General features: G+C 47.1%; 1 protein-coding gene across 3 annotated transcripts in view; it reads right to left on the bottom strand.

The window, feature by feature from the left end:
* NTRK3 (neurotrophic receptor tyrosine kinase 3) overlaps positions 1-20,837 on the bottom strand; it is a 218,835-nt gene that overhangs the window by 68,248 nt on the left and 129,750 nt on the right. The window contains exon 13 of one of the 3 annotated variants that reach the window (XM_063346506.1): positions 494-3,193. The exons of the other annotated variants lie outside the window; for them this stretch is intronic. Within the exon in view, the coding sequence (XP_063202576.1) occupies positions 3,075-3,193 (119 nt within the window). The 3' untranslated portion in view covers positions 494-3,074. Of the gene's footprint in view, positions 1-493; positions 3,194-20,837 lie in introns of those variants that run through there. 3 annotated transcript variants of the gene reach the window in all.

Below are 20,837 nucleotides of genomic sequence, written 5' to 3'. Positions count from 1 at the left end.
CAACAGGAGAGCAATTTGCACAGCCAAGCAGGGAGACCTGCAACAACAGCATGTTCTGAAACAAGAACACTGCAGCCAGAACAATCTTTTAGTGTCAAGCTCCCTGAGAGATAAGGCTCCTAATAAAATTCCTTCTACTAACTGTAGAAACTTGTCTTGGCAAATCCTGACACCATCTCCCAGCAGTACTGCCTTGTCCCTGAGAATATGACCATTTTGAGCTACAAAAAACAACAGGTTATCAACTGAGATCATCAGCGGCTAAGCTCTCAGGCAAGAAAACATCTTTGTGCCTGATGACAATGACAGAAGCAAGAGCTACACCAGAGCAATGTTCACATCACAACTGTAAATCCCACCCTCCGCACCCCCCAAAGAAGCAAACAAACCAGACTCCCCACACATGGACCATCTCATGAAGAAGTAGACTATAGGATGTGTCATTCTGAACGTTTATTTATTTTGTCTTCAAAGAAGAGACCTGATGCAGCTGTTTCGTTAGAAAATAAAGTGTTTATTAAGAAACTAGACATTGAACACCCCTATAGTCTCTGTGAAAAGGGACCATCCCATTTCCCATTAGCACAGGATGATAGTTATGGCAAGATAAGAATGCTCAAAGATGGAAGAGTCTCATTGACAGAAAATGAGGTAATGATTTACAATAATTAAAAATAAAATAAAATTTAAAAAAAAAAACATCCTTAGACTTGCTACTTAAAGCCACCAATCGCAAACGGCCATGACTGGCTTTCGTTTTCAGCAGTGAGGAACCAGAGACTTTAATTGGCGTTAAACAAATTGAGACATCGATCACAGTGGGGAGAACTGCTTTAAATTATGCTGTACGGTCCAGAGGATTTCTTCTAAGCAGAGATGGACCTGAGCTGTAAAATTCAACCCTTCCTCTGCTAGGGTGTTTGGATATAGGCTTCTGGTCCAGGCCCACGGATGTATCTCTACGACTGATACACACGGTTGAGAGCAGAGTCCCCTGAACAGTGCTAGGGAGAGGAGACAGTTCAGACGGACAAGACATCCCCAGGTCAGGTGGGTGACTTCCAGGAGATGGGGGAATTCAGTTCAGACAAGCACCCAGTGATTCACACGCTTGGCGAAGCTCCTCCTCACTCTGTGAATCTGCAGAATTGAGGTGTCAATAACACATGGCCGCAGGTCCTCTCTGGCGGTGCACCTCTTGCATTTCCAGCTCCGATGCGGGCAGGAAACATTGTTGAGAGTTTTGGTCATGGTTTCTGAAGCCATCCAACCTGAGCCAGGCCTCCTCGTCCTAACGCAGATGCCCCCCTAAGGCATGTCCATTAACTTAAAGCAATCTGCTACTGTTTCTCCTGTACTCTTCTATTGCACTTTACCTTTTAATGCCAGCAAACCAGGAGAAGAAGCAAGAGAATGGAATAGTCCCAGGGACATCCTTATGGGAAAGCCGATAATAAAACCTCCTGTCAATCTCCAGGGCGATTCATGCAGGTCACCCGTAAAGGCAGGATGAAGCAGAACATCCCATTCTGAGGCTTCTGCCCAGTTCTGGCGAAGGGGCACCATGACTCTTTCCAGTGGCAGCAACCCTTCAGGGCTGGTGATTGAGAGACCTCCCTGATGTGATAAGGTCGTCTCAGGCCACTGAGAAGGCAAGACAAGCTGAGTGGCTGGTGAGCAAGCTCCTGGTTCAATGCTCCTCTCAGAAAAGGATCTGGCCCCACCTGAAGCTTTTGGAAGGTTTTTCTTTTTTCTCTAGAGAAAATCTGCCTTGCTTATAGGTTATCACTGATATGTGCGAGCAAATCTGTGTTTCCCGTACACGTGACATTCAGAGAGTCCAAGGAAAGCCCTGCAAAGTTGCCGCAAGGGCAGCTGCCTTCTCTTGAGGACAGTATCAAAGGGTTTACTTTTCCATCTGAGAGGCTTTGGATGAAGTAAGACAAAAGTGGGATGGGAGAGGGGGAGAGAATACGAATATCGGCCAGAGAATAGGATCGATATTCTTGTTTATGCCAGAGAAGAAGCAACAGATTACTTATTTTTCCTCCCCTTCAGTCAGTCTGCCTTGAGCTGATGGTTCTGGGTACGTGACTGGGTTACAATCAATCTCTAGCTGAGTGGGAATACAGGGCAGAGCTAAAGGGGGCTGGAAAAGGCCCGGCAACTGGGACCTGGGTGCGCCTGATATGCTTTTCCACTTTGCTTACTGCCCTAGTCCTGGCAAGGACACGGACCGTCCTGCGCTATGGATTCTCCATCCATGCAGGAAGCCCAGGCAACTCCTCAGATAAAGCTCATCATTCAAGCAGCAGGGAGAGACCAGAGTACGACAACGATATAGTCAGATCCAACAAGCCGCTCCAACACACACAGACAGACAAACAAAAAAAGCCTCCTAGAATATGTGCACTTCAAAGATAACCACATTCTCTTCCTGTCAGAGAAGTAAGATTTTTTTTTTTTTCTTTCCATTATTATTCCTTCCAACATTATTTTCTGTGCAAGAACTGGGAGCGGGGCTGCCTTTGTTCTTACCAAAAGTCTTCGTTCTGCTTTAGTTTCTTCCAGGCTCCCCCCGCCTCGGCTCACTCTGGGAGACCTCCCATGGCGGTGCCACGTAAGAGGTGATGGCGGCATTCACTGGGTGTTGCGAAGACACAAGCTTACAAGGAAAACTCCAAGCAGGGAGGACATGACTAAAGATGTCAGTTTGGTTGGCTTGGTTGGTTTTGTTGTGTGTTTTATTTTAAAGCAAAAGTACAATTATTTACTGTGTTATTAGGATGACTCCTTTCAATTGGGTTTTAATTCTCTTTATTTGCTCTCATTGCTGCTGTTGTGCCTTGCAGGAATATTTAACGAACACAGCGACCATTGGAGGAAAAGAACAACCCTGTTTATCTGGTGACAGAAAACCACAGTTTCAGTTGGCTTTAACGTGTGTACAGGCAGGGCTGTAGAGTCCTATTAGGAGGAGACCTCAATCCATACAGACCACGCTTACTGCTTCCCACCATTTTGAGGGCACAGCCTATAAACTTGACATCAGAACAGGGACTTTTAAGGAGTTTTTAAAAGCCATGACGTCCTTTGCTGAAATAAACACTGACATCCTCAACATAAATGCCTTGGTTAAGAGGTTTGGAATGTCCAGGGAGGCTTATTGGATTCAACATAATTTCTCTGAAACCTAAAGGGGAAAAAAAAACAGAAAAAAGAAAAAAGCAAAATAAAGTAAACGAAAAAACAAAAAAGAGCAAAACTAGAAAAAAAGAGAGAGATATCGACACACATGTAATTATTAAAAAAGAACCAAATGAATAACCAGCAAACGGCTGCCATTAAATTAAAGCCAAAACGCCCTCTCTGGGCAGGGCTACCTCACTCTGTCTTTCCATAAAGAACAGGCAATTATTTAACGTGGTGCGTGCAGACACAAGTGCTCTGAGGGCAAAGGGCATGCAAGCAGCCTGGACAGAAAACTGGGAACAACTCTTTCCCAGAGGTTCCCACTAAAAGCCCTAAGTCCTACCTCGTCCATCTTTCCCCTAGGCAGGGAGTGAGGAAAACAGAGAATCCTTCCTCTGTCTGGTTTTCTCTCATGATTTATTTAGTCTGGCTTAATATTTCTGAAGCCAAAGAGCACCACTGCAAGGCTGGGGAGACCTCTTATAACCCCATAGATTTCCTTAGCCCCAGCTGTCCCATCTGCACCGAAACCTGCACACTGGAGGCATCTTCTCCTTAACATAACCCCACCTCTTTAAAAGTACTTTTAAAGTTTAGGATTTGCCAGAAATACTGGCCAGATGAAAAGGAAAAATAAGCGGAGCAGAGAACATAGGCATGCTCCTTCCTTCGGTTCCAATGAACTTACTGGGTAAATATAACATTTTCAAGGGCTGTATTAACCATCTCTCTACGGTGCTCCAGCCACAGAAACCCACGACTAGCATGTTTCTAATATAGAAGTGATTAGATGTTAATTACTATTAAAGACGAACATTATTCTCCGAAGCTAAATAAATGCAAATTTTCAGGACTTGTCGGAGAATAGTTCTCTGGAGTGGAGGGAGCAAACCTGCTGCTGAGACATCCAGTCCCACAGCCCTCTCGTCAAGGTCTGACTGAAGGAGGGCACATTCTGGTTCACAATTTAGCCTACATTTCCCTTCTTCCTGACTTGGACCCCTGTTTTCTATCATCTTTCGTGCTAAGTCATGCAAGCTCTTGCAGAAAAGACCCATGCATTTGTCTCAGGAATCAGCTCATAGTTTTTTATATTACTTTCTCAGACATCCATTTGTACCAGTATTTTTACAACTGAGGCCATCCCAATGGACTGGAAAGAGACATGGCAGGAACAGGCATAGGTCACTGAGTGTATCCCCACTACAGATCCACCGAATAGCCAAGACCAAGACATGCATGGCAGAATCCTGGGGATTGCTCTAATTTGTCCCAGCTTCTCATGGGCCCAAAGGGTTTTTCCAAGAAAATTACTGGGATGTCTTAGCTATACAGTTGTTCTAAGGTCTGGAAAATGCTCCTGCTCCTCGTAGTCACAGAATCCTCAACAAATCAGGTAAGTTATCCCAAGTCTGGCATCACTAGAGCAGCATGGAGCAGCTTGGATGCTCTTGAGAACTGATCTCAATAGGAAACATGCCTACCACTAGGCTAGGAACAGAAAGTTTCTCACACCAAATCTATACCAGCCAGAAGATATTTTTTTTCCTATTTCTTCTTCCTATTTTTTTCTTTGTATCTATTTATATTTCTTCCCTGCACTATCTTATTTCATCTGCTTATCAAATGCATGCCTCTTCTGATAAACCTGAGGGTGCAGACAAAAGCTGTTTGGTTTGGAACTGTTTAAACTTGTTTGGGGAAAACAATCTGTTATTCTCAGTGGCCCTGAAGGACTGATCCACATGGGAGAGTAAGCCAGGCTCAGCTTCGGTTCATGTGTCATAAACAAAATTCATAGGCAAATTCCAAGTGTTGAAATATCATTAGTAGTGAGAAAGAGCCTAGCTCAACTCTCAGAGCCAGAGCAGAGTTTAAAGTGCTGATGCTCGGAAATGTGTAAGTAAACTAAGTCCATTTCTTATCAGAGTCACTGGGAGACAAATAAACATGGCATCCCTGAACGTCCCTATTTATCGTGTTTTGGTTTTCCTAATACAAATATGTTTTATGGCCACCAAAGGATAGCTGGGAAAGTCTATACTCAACAACACTAAGTATCTCCAAGGAACACTCCTGTCTGCTTTATTTTCTTTGCATTTCTTAGCTCTGCTAAATAAAGGCAATTCCACTTCTGCCGGACCACATCCAACAGACCTAAAAACCCATTGGGGACACACAGCCTCAGCAAAGGGACATGTGAAAGATCAGCAAGACTTAAGTCTGGGGACGCTGAGGGCTTTGCTTTTTGTCATCAGCTCTATGCTGTGAATCCCAACTGCAGGGATCTCCAGGGTCTTTGCAGAATGGGACTGCAGTGGGGGTTACCCCATAACTGATATGCAGCCGCTGCTGAAGGACAATGAGGAACGTGGCAGGAGAACAGCCTACGTTTCGGAAGCTTAGGGGCAACACATACCTGGGGACACTGACTTGGGGAAGCAATACAGCATTGGTCATTTTGGCATCCTCTCCTTCTGATTTATTAAAGTCCCCAAAGAATCTGAAAAAACCCATGTTTCCCTCCTAACTGGTTTTCTATCTTTCCTCGCTACTGTCTCCCATATTGTACTGCTACCTTCAACCCCATTCTCTTGTATGGAGCAGAAACCAACAAGGCTCTTGCTAGGTTTATGTCTTCTCTGTCAGATGTGAGATGGATGATGTTCACTGAGATGTCCAGGGTTAAAATGGGTGAATCTCAACAGGCTCAGAGTTTGGATGCTGCTACGACAAATGTCATCTTTCTACCATCAAAGCTATTAGCGCCTGAAAAACCAGCTTGGAAATGTCTTAAAGAAAAGTGTTCACCTTCTTAGAAGGAGTTGGGGAAATCTTAAAAACAATCCCTTTGTGAAGTTTCACATTTTTTCAGTGCTAGCTGGAAAATGGGAGGAAAAATACTATTTTTTATATTGGTTGTAGGTTTGGAGCTAAACTCCAATATAGAAGGCTGAAAATAGTAAGGAGATTAAAAAAATAAAACAACCACCCTGTAGATTCAAAGTAAAAGCATCTCCAAAGACCTACAAAATTGAGAAAGGTCTGACATTAAACTGTGCATCTCCCTGCTCTAGTGAGGTACTTTTTCAAATAAAACATGATACTGTCTCTACTAATAGCCATGGTATGGTAGGGGAATAAATGTATGGAGAGTGTTGGAGAATAGGGAAGGAGGAATGAGCTCAGATTTGCTGTGCACCACTAAGGGCTTGAGATGGAGGGAGCAGATGGGGCATTTCTCTAAGCAGGCTGGACGGATGTAGCAATGAAAGGACAAGAAAATTGAAGGCAACCGAACCATGCAATCAGTTTTTGCCCTCAACCTTGGCCATCCACTTAGTCCTCCAGAGCTCTCTCGCATTTCCCAACATCCTGGCTAGTGGATCTCAGCCACTCTGCCCCATGCACACACCCAATCCAGCCTACAGACAGTGCCCTGCAAGGAACATCCTTCCTCCACTGACTGAGAACAAGACCAAGGAAACAAACCAGATAATTTCACCTCACCTTCACTGTTTGCCTTCTGGTAAAATTGCAACCATTCAAATAAACCACGCTTCTAGGGCTTTTGAGATCTGAGGCTGCTCCAGGTGCCTGAGAAGAGCAGCAGGGAACATGACACGCAGAGGGAACAACGTGGAAAATGATGCACAACTCCTCACGGCAGCCCCATCCGCCACAGCAGGACTGGTGCAGCCCAGTTTTGAAACCCAGAGATGGAAACTGCTTCTAAAACAGCAGCATAAATTGCTGTGGGAATAGAGGAGAAAAGCAACGGGATGCCATGTAACACCCGGCAAAAATGGGTTAAACAAAAATAGCAAACTGGGGGCAACAAGCTGGCCAAACATAACATGGCTATCCACACAGCCCACGTTAGGCAACAGAGCTTTGATCTCTCTTCTGTGCTACAGCAGAATTTATGATATAAAGGAAAAGCAACAGGAGATTCCAACAACACTGTACATTTTATCTTTCTCTATGCACAGATATGAAGTATGAATAGCATCAAAGAAGGCATGAAAACCATCAAGCCTGGCCCGCATCCAGAGTGAAGGAAATAGCCATCCGTCTAGTCAAACCAGGACTGATATGTCTATATCTGAGGGGGAAGCAACACAGCAATCCAGGTTTCCTGTCATGGATGGGTTCATCTACAGGACTATGATACAAAACCCTCTTTTTTTTTTTTTCTCACTCCCCCAACATACAGCAAGGCGAGATGCAACCCAGCCTGAGGCCTTGGTTGCCACAACAAAGTAGGTCATAGAAGCTCAGCAGAAGCACACCACAAGGTTCTCCCTGATGCTCTCAGCTGCAGATAAGCACATCATCTCGTCTACCATCCAAGGTAAAGTCAAAGAGCCTAGACCTTCCCTAACTTACACCAGCCCAACACTGTTGACCACAATGGAGAACTGCAAGAAAATTCAGCCCACAGATGAATTTCATGCTGATACACAGACCTCGAACAGATCTTCAAGTAGATAACAGCTCTTTTAAGATTCACAGAAAGGCTCTGAGAGCTACTGAAATGCTTATGATTGTTCATTTTCACGGAAACAGGGTCCTTATTCCCCTCCACAGCAGCTCACCTTGTATCTTTGTTCATTTTCCATGGTTTAATCTCAGGCATAAGAGTCTCCCACTTTAGTCAATGAGGCTTGACGTCACTGGAAACCTCATGGGAATGTGCTAGATGGAGCTCTAGCTACAGTTTGTGGCATCTTCATCTTCTCCACAGCCCAAAACCACGAGGAGGATTTCGCAGCACTGCATGCGTGTTTGAGGGCAGGAAAGGGAAGAGCTGGGCTGAGAGCAAGAGACCCAGCAGGAGCAAATGGGTCCAGAAGATTCCATTTCCACACAAATTTCTCCAATGCTTAACTACAGCAGAGGAAGGGGTAGGAGAATACTGCAGGCACTCAACAGCTGAACAACGTTCCTTGAGAAAAGGGCAGCTTCACAGCTTTCCGCGCAGTGAACTCTTTTAAGACTATGTAAGATTCATTAAACCTTTGGTCGGAGGAATTCTAGTATCCGCTGCGTTTCTACTGTTGCCGCCGTTAATGTGGGCTGTGTCCATATTAGCCAGGATCACAAGTTTGTTTTCTCTGGAACTCTTTCATGGATGGAGTAGTTCCAAGATACTAAATGATGTAGCCTGATAGCTCAGGAGGCAGAGCTCCAAGATTCCCCACCGATCCCCCTTAGGAAAAGCCCCGGAGTAGGAAAACACTTACCAGGGTATAAAATTAAAAATAAGAAGAAAAAAAAAATAAAAAAAAAAATATCTATTTAAGACCAAGGTCAAGCTAAAAAGGCTATTTTCAGGTCTGAGATGCCCTGTGATTTGACTCAAAGCTACCCTCCCTATCCAGAGGCACAGCCAATGCTTTTCTCCAGGCTGCACAGAGGTGCAGCTATTTAAAGCCACTCAGAGGCCCACTGCATGATGGAAAGCAGCCAGATCAGTTGGGCCTCATCGGTTTTGTTTTCGTTAGATTGAAGCCAGAGTATGTGGAATGACTTGTAAGAGGACCAGGGAAGGGGGAAGGACTGGGCACTCAGCAGTTTCACCCATAACATGCAGAGCTTAGTCTCTGCCTTATTTAAATCGTACTGGGACAGAAAGAAGGTACCTGAGCAAAGGGGATGGCTGTTTTGTCCCTCATGACACCCGCGGCCGTGCAAATGTGTGTGGCAAAACTCTTGGGATTTACAGGTCGGCCATGAGAACGAGCCGCAGGAAAGTACAAAATGCCTGAGAGTTCGGTGGTAGCCGACATCCTGGGTGTTATCAGGCTGTTGCCCTGTTTCTGTTCCTCTGTGTGCTTGCACCGCTACGTCCAAGAGCCTTCTCCTCCGCAATTCTCACCGCCTGGAGGAACGACCGCGTCTCCCTGCCTCCGCGAGTCCCCATTTCTCACCGCACTCTCTCTGCCTCTGTACTCCGCAAAGCCCGCGGGACCCGCGTATGAAAGATCTCATCCCAACAAGTAATACATCGTTTTCATCACTTTGGTTTTCAAATATATTCTTTTGTCAATTTATAATTTTTCTTTTTTTTTTTCCTTTTTTTTTTTTTTTCCCAAGTCAGCCCTCAGAGTGCTGCCAATTTAAGCGCTGTGCACAGTGTTACAAGAGCTTCTCATTTCCACTTTGCCTGACAGGTATCCGTGTCCCTCTGACACCGCCTCTGTTCCCCAGCCGCTTCAGATCGCAATAGTTACCCTGAGCATTTTACACAGAGTTATTGAAACCACTGACTAATCTGCCCAGAAATGAATATCCACTGGGAAAGAACCTAGTTGGGCTCCTGTTCCTTAATTGCTGATTAATTCCAATTATGGTACAGCTGATCCACCAGTACCACAGATCGCCACATCAAAGAGCCAACAAGCAAAGGAAGCCCCTAAGTTAGAACCGCAACAGCCCCGTTGCAAACTTCTTTTCAACCGGAGAGCGCTTCATAAACATTAATTTGTTACGCCTCGCTCATTCCCTGGGGAGGCGGGAGCTGTTATATTCGTTACGCAGACGGCAAAACGGCGGCACGGAGCAGGACCACGGTTTCTCCAAGGTCTTCGTAGGAACTGATGCCAGTCGTGGGCGCTCAACAGGGAATAGCTCCAGCTCCCAGGCTCCCATCCTCTTCAGGAGACCTGGGGTCTTAAAGGGGACAGAAGCACTTGGTAAAGCCAGATGGCCGGGATATGAGAGTAGATACCAAAGGAGACACACATGGTGGACAGGAAACCACAAGATGGCTGCAGCCTGCAGCTGGGACCTTCCCTGCCCTGGCACAATGCTCTCCTGCTCTTCAGAAGGCTGGTGGAGGAGCTGATCGAGGCGCAGGATAAATCCTTGCTTGCTCAGGTCTCTTTACTCTGCCATCTGCTCCAGCAATACCTTGAAAGGCCAGAGCTGCCCTCCAGGAAGCCCAGGAGCGGTACAAGCCCCAAAGCCTGATGTGTCGGGAGGAGCATCCTGTGGGGAAACGTGATTTTGTGGAGTTTACAAGCTGAGGATGGAAACTGAAGAGCGTAGATCTCGGCAGGCAAGGAGGCACCAAGCACTACAGAGGAGTTGTAAATGGGAACAGGAAGAGCTGAGGGCAAAAACACAGTGAGAGCAGCAGGGAGCCTCGAGGAACAAGGTTTTGTTGATTTTTCGGCTGTTTGGATGCTGCGTTCTCTGGAATCGTCCTTCGTCTGTGTTTCTCCAGTGCTCCTATTCTGCTGATTGTTTTGGAAATGAAGGTTGCCACCATGGCTCTTCTTCTCTTGATAACTGCCCCACTAGATGGTTCTTAAAATAAGTTGCCTTCTGCACCAAAATATATCAGAAGAATGTCATTAATTCTCCCAGGGGAGAGATCCTGCCTCCAGATTTTGTTTCAATACCATGTTTTGTTACCTGCCAGTGTGTGGCAAGCTCGAAAACACACCTCCCAGGGCTCAGGGAGTGCTTTCCCCAGGGGATGAGGGGACAGCCAGCAGAGGACCCTAAGTTTGTGCTGGGATGATGCTGTTCCTAGGGAATAATTTGGGTACTGCCCACCCAGCGAGTGGTGGGTATTTGTGGTGGCCTTCAATTAGTAGGAGGGGAGAAAGGGCTTTGCTCCCACAAAACGCACATGAAACACTGTATGTTTTTGCAAGAGAAGGTATGAAATGCCTGGAAAGACCCTCGCAGCCAGCAGAGATGAGGTGAGTGGGGAGGCCCCCGAGCAGTGCACCCAGGGATGCTGCTGTGCGAGGAGACCCTTACTCCACCCTGCAGCAGAGGGTGAGCTTTGCAGAGCGGGGAAGATCTGGCACATCACAGCAGGGCAGCAAATGAAGACCTAAGCCCAAAACGTGTGGTGGCTGTGAATTAGGAGTCTTCATTCAAAGAAGGGAGGAAGGGCCAGGGTTTCTTTCCTACAAGCTTTTTCCAGCAAGTGGTCTAGCCATGAATTTTTGCTCCAGCAGTCAGCTCCAAGCTTAACAAACTACATGACTGCCAGACCCTCTGCTGACCCAGTTTTATTTTGGGTCTGAAAATAAGTCTCCCTCTCTCTCCTTCTCACATCAAGTCACCTAAATGCACAAGGCGTTTAAAGCGCTTCAGCCCAATCTTATTTCACACCACATAATTCCATGCAAGCCTTTGTGTGTCTGCCCCGCTTGTGTCGTTGGCATGTGCCCATCAAATATCAGCAGAGATGAGGGACAGGGAAAGGGCTGAGCTCCCAGGCCTCTGGATGGCGAGGCACTGCAACATGGAAACTCCCAGGATTGTGACTATCCAAAACCCGTTCCCCCCACCCCCATCAACCAGAGGATTTCACGCTTGAGAAAAAGGGAAACAGTTTTACTTAAAAAATAAGTTCTTTCCTCTTTGCCGTCATCTGTCATCAGAAGTCCTGCCTGCCACTACAGCCAGGACATGTCCTTCTCTATGGATGTTTCTCCTTGAAGCGAGAGCTGCCCGCACCAGGGCAAAAGCATGCAAGAACATACACTTCTAAGGGGACATCCGTATTTTCACATGCAACTAAATGTGAGAGATCACAGTCCACAGCCCTGAGTCCAACCTCGGTGTCAAAACCAGCCTGTGCAGAGAGGAAACCGAGCTGAGCGATAGCAGCGGTGCCAGCAGAAAGCAGGGAGAGCGTGCACACAACCTGCTGCCGTGTGGGACACGTGGGATGGCCGGTGGGGAAGCGTGTGAGAGACGAGCGGAGAGCGATGCCGCAGCGCAAGAGCACGTGGCGGGGAGCGGGAGAGGGGCCGGAGAGCGCGCGGGCGCACACGTGTGGGGCTGAGAGCGGAACGCTGCTGAGCACATTTACTCTCACTTTACATTACGGATTTAATGGCTTTTAACAGGAGACTTTGTAAGCGATCAGGAATTGGAACAAAAGGAGCTGGGGGAATAATTATTCTAACCAGGGGAGCTAAAGAACATGGCAAAATCGCGTGCTGAGCAATCATGCTAATTAAAGGCACCCAGAAGAATCAGGATAGAAATGCCAAATGGTTTTCACTCTGCTGCCCTAATCCACTAACTGCCTCATCACTTTGACTCCCACCAGCTGTGGGAAGGACGGCTCTGGGTGAGTTGGTTTGTAGCGATAAAGGATGGAGCTAAACAAGTAACACGGGGGTGTTGGTCCCCTCTGCAGCGGGCTGGAGCGATGCTTGGCCTGCCAGACTGAACGGTGGCTGCTTCGCACCAGCAGGTTGGGGTGGAACAAATGCGCCCCACAGCCTCTGGCTGAGCAGCAGGGCTCCAAACATGCTTCCCAGAAAGCAGAGCAGCTCCTGGCAACTATCAGCGCAAAGCTAAACACAACCCACAACCGCACCCCTGGACCTTTTGGGCTGGTCAGCCCTGCTGTGTGACTGCCTCTCTGCACTTATCTGCTCAGTACGGTGGTCTGTCCTGGACCGTGTCTGGGGATTGTCTTTCCAGTGCCACACCAGAGCTCTGACAGCACTGAACATGCTGCTTCCTTGTCTACACAGCTTTGGTCATCACTGGGTTGGGTCCACTCAGGTTGGTGCAGGGGCTTTCAAAGGTAGGACATCTTCTATGCAGTGGCCATCATCCTGATCTTCTACTGCTTAAAATGCCAGCTGGGGTTCATGCCATGCTAGCACCAGAAAAGCAAGAACTAACACTGCAACATGGGCAAATTTTCACCCAGAAAAGTGGATCCTGGGAAAATGTCCCTGTTGTAGGGAAAAGAAATGAACATAACATTGCTCCGACAGACCAGAGACTTTACAGACCCAAATAAAGACTCCCATGCACGCAGCCTGGTGTGAAACCCAAGACAGCCTCCTCAAGGAGCTGCTGAGCCTCGACCTGTTGAGGACGTCAGCGGAAGATCTTCCTCAGACATTGTTGGAGCCCAACAGGGCATCCCATGCCAAGGCAGACGGGTGCAGAAAACACGATTAACGGAACAAGACACACTGTGATGAAATCACACGCTGGGTACAAAGAAGTCTCTCTCCGTCCTTTCCAGCCTCTAGGAGAAGGTCCACCTCTGATAACCGCTTGGGTAAGATGTGAGTGCTTTTCTCCCCAGCAGTGCAGACCTGGGCTTTGTTGCAGCAGTCGCCTGCACTGGCACCGAGTGAGAGCTGTGCGTAGGGGAGGTGGGGCAGCAGAAAACCAAATGCTAACAATTGCTATCAAGTAACAGCTTTCTATTTAAAAAGCAATGGTTTGTTTGTTAATCAACAGGTCCATTAACACGGAGCAAATGCCTCTCTAATGGACACCCACAGGATCACAGGCTGAACTATTTGTGTGCGGCATCTTTTGATTGATTCACCCTAAAGATCATCAAGTAAATGAGAGAGGATGTAATATTTCTGCAGGAAACATTCCACAGCGGATACATTGATTGCGACACTCAGCCAGCTGCTGTGTGCCAGTCTCTTCTTAAAGAGACTTCATATTTGATTCTCTGATTAAATATTTCGAAACCGAGAACAAATCAGGGACATTGGCTTGCCTGTGCCAGGCTCTTGGCCCATGAAGACGTGGTACCCTGCCAAGGAGGATCACACGAGTGGCCAATGTCCAGCCCGCTCCCTTTCTTCCTGCCCTCAAGGCTCATGATACCGGTTCCCTTGGTCCTTGCCCAGCCGCACAGATCACTGCCACTCTGCTGCCTGGCCTCTTCCTGCCACCGCTAAATCCTTGACCCAAGCCAAGGGAGCCTGCTCGGTGCCACACCAGGAACACAAAGCCGTCGATGCATTTGTTCAACTCCTACCTGCAGCTAAGGCTGCAAAATCATGGTCTGGTTTGCCTGCCAATGACCCTCTGACTCCTGCTCTGTCACCACAACAAATCCATTTTTCATTCAACACCCAGTGGGACAGGAGGAGGCAGGGCTGAGAATGAGCAATACCCTGAGAAAAAAGGAAGAAAGTCCAGGACCCATAAGGAAAACAGCAATGAAAGCATGAGCTGAATAATTTGCCACACCAGCAATCCCAGCTGTCAGAGATGGCCCAAGAGCCAGAGCTAAGCGCTTGCCACAATCTTCAGTTTGCAAAAGCAGGTTCTTTTTCCCACAGACCAAACACTGGGCTGACACCTCCTTTATGAGCTGCTCAAAAAAACCCCACCCTCTTCTGACCGAGCTCTACAAAAGCACAGTGACACTTCCAGTTTATGAGCAAGCCCTGCCACCGCTCACCCAGCCACAGTCTTGGAGCTGTCAAAGCCGCCCTGAACAAGACCAGTCACCAGCGGGGCCAGGAGACCCGGGCTGCTGCCACCACTGCTGAAACCACACGCTTATTTCACATGCAAACGAGCCACACAGATTGAGACGAGACCCTCCTTTTCCCCTCGGAGCTACTCATAAATAACAGAGGCGTAAGGCAGGTTAAGGGTCTCTGAGGCAGGTGAAAGCCAGAGGTAGAGAGGACCGAGCATCTAATTGGAGACAAAAGGAGAAAGCTAAACACTCACCCAGGTCCCACGGGGAGACACAGCTAACCCTCCCCCTCCAGAGATAAGCTCCATCAAGAGGGCGTCCAGCCTGCTGGAATAATGACTCCTTGAGGCAAATCGGAGGTGCCAGCAGCTACAAATGAAGGCTTTTCTCTGCCGGAGCTTCCATCCTTTCTCCCCTTCAGTACCGGCAGGAAAAACAATATAAATAAAAAGAGCCTGCGGGTCCCATCCAGGCTGAACTATGTGTGCCATCGCAGCCTCGCGGCCAGGCAACAAGGTAGGAGCTGCAGGTATAAGCTTGGCCATGGATGCTGGGCTCCTGCCCCCCTTCCTTTCTTTTCAAAGAAAATAAAATCAAGTTTGTATCGACTACTGAGAAAATGAGACAACATTATACAGGACACGACCCTCCACAATCAAATTAGGTCACTGCAACACCATAACCAGCATGGAATATGTAGCCCTGATAGCGTATAGGATCAAGAAGAATGATTTTATGCAGCAAACATTAAAAGACAAAAGAAAAATGAATCATATCAGGACATCAAGCAAAACCCGAGTGTGAGATAAGTTTGGAGCGGCCAGGAACAAGCAGCACTCCTGTCTCAGGGCTTCCCTCCCAAGCCCTTCCTGTATCCCCACTCAAACTGGCCTGCCACTTCTCAGGGCTGGCCATTAAACACACGGCAAGTGCTGGGAAATATCTTTGCCACTTCCTGCACAGCTTCCTCACTTCCCCATCGCCGGAGCTCTGATGGTTTCCAAAAGAGTAAAGCCACTATTCACAGAGCAGGTTTCCAGCCGTGGCCCTTACTGTGTCAGCAAAATACCCACTCAAGGTGCTGATTTCAGGAGTGCTGAGATCTGTTTAGGTAGGGGACTTAACGTCCTACTTTTGCTGTAAGTCACCACTTCTGTGTCTATATATACACTGCACACAGATCATCAGAAAATAAAAACCAAATGCATGATCCAGCTGTTCAGACTTTCACCATCATGGTTTGGCACTTAGCTCTCCTCCCGTCTCCCTCCCCCAGGTCACAGCTCTCAAACATCCCCTGTCCATGCTCTCGTCTTCGGTGTACCCCTACACAGGTCATCCCCCATCCCAGCTCTCTCCTACCCTCTCCTGAGCGATTGGTTTCCCATAGGAAAGCCCTCATCACCCAACTGCCAAGTGACCACCAGCAGAGACAAAGCCATAAAGTTGCTTCAACCCAAACATCCTTCTACGAGAGGGGAGAGGGGTCTCCAGTGGTCAAGGTGCACACCTTGGTAGGTATTTATGGTGATGTGGAGGCCACCACGTGTCTCTAGAAAGGTGAGGGTGGGTTAGCACTAGGTGTAGCAGCAGTGCTGTTCATCACTATACCAGGACTGCGAGGATCTAGATGTGGGGCCTGAGCTCTGTGCAAGCTGGGAGGTGAGTACTAATGCCGCAGGCAGGTCAAAACCCAGCTCAGCACAACTGCCCCAGCACCTGTTTCACCCCATCAAGTAGAGGAATATGCACCCAATATCCTGCTACGTGCAGGAAGGAAGACACAAACCTTCCTAAAACCTATGATTTACACAGCAGTCTGCGGCAGTGGTTTCCCAACTGCATAATGAGTACATTAACTTTAGCTAAGCTGATTCTCTAGAGATGAAGAGATGGAAAAGAATAATCGAAGCAAACTGTGATAGAGTTTTTGATTAAGCAGCTGATGATCAATAAAAGTTATCTGCAGGGCAGAGAGTGTTAATGAGCTACCATTTCTGTAGCAAAGAAACACCTGAGCCCACGAACCCGGCTCAACACAGCCCACAGAGGTCAGCGAGACCTGCTCCTCCAGGAATGACGATGCGAGAACACAGGCCACCGAGTCCACAGGTCTCCCCTGCTCTCATTCCTGTTAAAAGGGCGATGGTAGAAGAAGGAAAAGAAATAACCTCAAAGAGAAACGTGGCTAGAAAGAGAGGAATGAGAAAGGTTAACAGCCTGACTCAAGGCTTGAGATAGAATCATAAAATTGTGTAGGTTGGAAGGGGCCTTTAAGATCATGAAGTCCAACCATCAATCTAACACTGCCAAAACCACCACTAACCCATGTCCCTCAGCACCATGTCTATCCAGCTTTTAAATACCTTCAGGGATGGCTATTCCACCACTTCCCTGGGCCGCCTGTTCCAATGCTTGATAACCCTTTTGGTGAAGAAATTTTTCCTAACATCCAATCTAAACCTCCACACTTTCCCCAAAGTTCAAAGAGTTTTAAGTTTTTCCCAAACCTTCAAAGAGTTCCTCCGTTTTGGGGGAAAAAATTGAACTGAAAAGGTATTCATAACCTTCTCGTACAGCTCCATTAAAGAGGCCTCCCAGCTCTGCAGCTGTAACACCAGCACGTAGCATACCTACAACAGGGAGCGAGAAGGACCTGCCAGCCGGGCTACCCGCTCTCTGCCAACAGTGATGCGAGGCACAAAATGACCCACAGCACATCCTGCAACTCCTGTCCCGTTATCCCTTCCCCCACAGCGAAGTCACTGCAAAGAAGAGCTAGGTGTTAAAGCTTGACCTTAAATTCATCCCTAAAGATTCTAAGGCATTAAAGACTGGACTTTATAGAGAATTTCTCATAATAATGTAGCCACCTGCTTAATAGAAAGGCTGCAAGGATTTCAGAGAGCAAGTGGAAAGGAGAGCTGCAAATTAAAACTACAGAGAAGAGTCAAGACTCACATCAGCAGAGACATAGAACATCATTACCTCTGCCTGAATTTAGCTATTCCACTGTAACTAATCATTTTACTCTTCCAGAAATGTCCAGAGAACCGTTAGTGACCGCAGGGAGCTGCTAGGATCTTTGTATTACATTTCCTCCCAAAGTTGCCTCCTCTGACAGCCCAGCCCAGCCTGCCTACAAAAGGGATTTGTTTTCCCAAAACTCTCTTAGCCTTCCTATCCTTGGAGGGTCTAGGGAAAGCTGAGAAAAAATCAGCAGACAGGATACTCTTTCTGGAGTGTCCCAAAGGGAAGAGAAGGGATGAACAGCACATTAGGATTTCTCCCCCAATTTCTCAAATTCTCACGGAACTTGGGTTTGCAATTGCCCTCTGCAGAGACCGCGTCAAGACAGATCATTAATACTACTTGACGCTGAGGATCTCTTGTATTAAAAAAGCACTGCAACTACTTAGTTCAAATCTCTATATTATTCATAAGATCCATATCTATCACGGATATAGTATTTACGCTGCTATGGGGAAGTGTAATAAACAAGGCAATAAGCACTTCCCTCCTCCAGGTCAACATGAAAGTCTGGATCTTGGAGAGCGGAGCTTTCCTTGGGCAGCAGGGCTCATATCCCAGGCTCCCCACTCAATTCCTTTGGCCAGGAAGTAAAGCCAAGGTGAAAAATAATTGCTCTTCCTCCGAGCCCAGCACTCAGGCTCCAACCAACTCCTACTCCAACCAAGTGGGCCAGGAGGCAACGCCTAGGTGGAACGAGGTCAGCAAAGCTCCTAGGAGGTCAGCAAGGAAAGGTCTCTTCAGCATTAGTCAAGAGAGCAAAGCAGAAACATGTTAGACTGTAGCATAGCCCCCATGAAGGTGGAAAGGAATAATTTGATCTAACCTATCTGGAAAGGAGCAGGAAAAGCTCAGAGTTGCCATTTTTTGGGATCACAACATACAGCTGACAGCTCCCAGAACTTGTTTGAACATCTAAACTCCTGAGTCCAAAAGACTGGCTGTGAAAGGACTTCAGGTGGCAACTCCTAAACAAGCAACAAGGTCTAGCGGGCTGAACGTGGGCCAGACTGCTAGCTGTCAGCAACCTGGTGTGACCTTGAGCAAATTGATGCCTTTCCAGCTGCCTCTCCTCATCCATAAAATGGAGATGAAGATGCTTGGCAGCCCTATGATGGGCTGGAAGGAGAAATGCCTCTTTCCAGGAAATGGTGGAAGTACAAGATGCCAGGTTACCTGTCCTCATTAAGAAGAGGATAAAATATACCCCCATCCCTCAAATACTCAGCTGCCTGCTGTGCTTTCAGTAAGGTTCCCCTGACATTTGGGCTCTGCTGGGATCTGGCATGGGAACAGGACAGTCCCACCCCATCTCTGGAATTTGCCCAGAATTTATTTTTAACACAGCCCTCCATCTCAACATTTGTGGTGGGATTCATATGAATTCATGCTGATCTCTGACTCTGAGCTAACCTCACCCTGCCTGCTCCAATAGCCAGGATCATCGAGAGAACAGACGGCACAATATTTCCCATCTTGAACAAGGTGTCTGTCTAACATGGGGCAGACCCCAAGCATCACATCTCCTTCCACATGTAGGAATGAAGGTTTGGGCAACCACCTTAGGTGAAGCTTCGCTTGCTGTCCGAAGGTAACTAACTTATCCTATAACATAAGCCACAAGAAACAGGGCCCTAAACTGGGCTTAAAATGACCTTTCAAAATCATGGAGCCCTTTGCCAAGCTCTTTATTTCTTTTTGGTTTTGGATTGTGAGCAATGGGATAATCTGAGAGAAGACTTGAAGACTGGGCTGCAACTTTCTGGTATATCAAGACCTCAGGTATGGCTTGAAGCATGAGGTCCTTTGCGTTGGTATACACCTAATGGCCACCATCTCCCCTTGCTCAATGCTCCACATCAATTACAGTGCAGAGATGTAAAATGACTGATACTTTTAATACAAAGGGCCTGTCATTTATTTATTAGCTGGTGACAGGCTCTGCAGTCCAGGATGGATGCATTATAAATCAACTACATTCCTAAGCATTAAAAATTCATCCAATTCATAATGTAGGACGCCCGTAATTTCCTTATTAGTGTTGAGTGTGAAGGATTTTTCTTTCTCCTCCCTTGGTTTTACTTTGCTGCTTTGCTTTCCCAACGATCTTGCTCATCTGAGGATTAGTTTAGCTTAATCCTGCAAGAGGGAGGTGGAGGGGTGGGAAGGGCTGGGGGAAGGGAGACAAGGGCTGAAGTCATTTTGCTTCAGTGTTTTCTTCTAATTGCAAATTTGCCATGTATACTTAGGAGACTCAGCTGCTTTGTCTCCTAGTCACACTTATGGGAGCCACAGAAACTGCTTGTCCTGAATTTAAGAGATGCTCATAGGGAAGAAAAATATAAATAGATCCCATTTCCCTCGCAAAGGGAAAAAAAGGAGGCATGGTGGTGGGACAAGGAAGGATGATGTAAAGCCTGTTAAAATGTATTACCAAGGTAAAAACAGGTGTCCAACCATTATAAAACAGTACATTTCAAATAGATCAAACATATATATTTTATATATATATATAAAAATAGGTAGGTATAGTAAACTTCAGACTCAGTGCTCCAATTCATTGAGGAAAAATAGGTTAGTAGGGCGGAAAGAAAGGTACGACGTTTTTGCAGACTCACAACTGTGGCAGAGAACCACAGGCATTGCTGCAACATCAGCAGCAAGTAGGAACTTGGAACTAACATCAGGAAAAGCTGAGTCTACACGAAGCCGCAAGTCATCGCTTAGTTTGAGTACTGCATCCCGTATTGACCACACTTTGCAGACGACCGGACAGCCCCATCACTGGTGTACATAGAGAAATTTTCATGCTTTCACTGAGACTCAGTTTGTTCCTGTCTCTTAAACAGACCTATCCAGGTAGGGGCAGGGAGAAGGGGCCTGAAAAACAGATTCAAGCAGGGTTCAGCGTTAGGTAACTTGCAGTCTGTTTAGGAATGTGCATGCAGGAATCTAAAAATGGATTATGCAGTAAACCCTGCCTTAATGGGAGACAAGCCCGGGCATCGAGAGCAATTCTTACATGCTGTGAATTCAATGTACTTTTCACCTCGAGACACTTACATACAAATCTTACATCAGCTACGCGTGGAAATGGGTTTGCTGAGTTCTCTAGCCAGGTCTGTTCACTTCAGCAAATCACACCGAGTTCAACGAGGCTAGTGCTTTACGCGTAACTGCTGCAGGTCAGGGCTTCAGGAGCACCACCAGAAGTGGTGCTTCCATTAGCAGCAGCATCTCCCTCCATCCCATCGGCCCCACTGGCAGTGAACCCACTCCCTGTCTGCACCCACGACCAACGACAGCAAGACAGCCAGAAGGATCCTGAGGCAGACTGGATATGTTCGACAACTGAGAATGACAATTTCTGTGGTTTTGT

The sequence above is a fragment of the Chroicocephalus ridibundus genome, chromosome 9, assembly GCF_963924245.1.
Source record: "Chroicocephalus ridibundus chromosome 9, bChrRid1.1, whole genome shotgun sequence".
Taxonomy (NCBI): Eukaryota; Metazoa; Chordata; class Aves; order Charadriiformes; family Laridae; genus Chroicocephalus; species Chroicocephalus ridibundus.
This window is presented reverse-complemented; position numbering and strand designations above follow the sequence as displayed.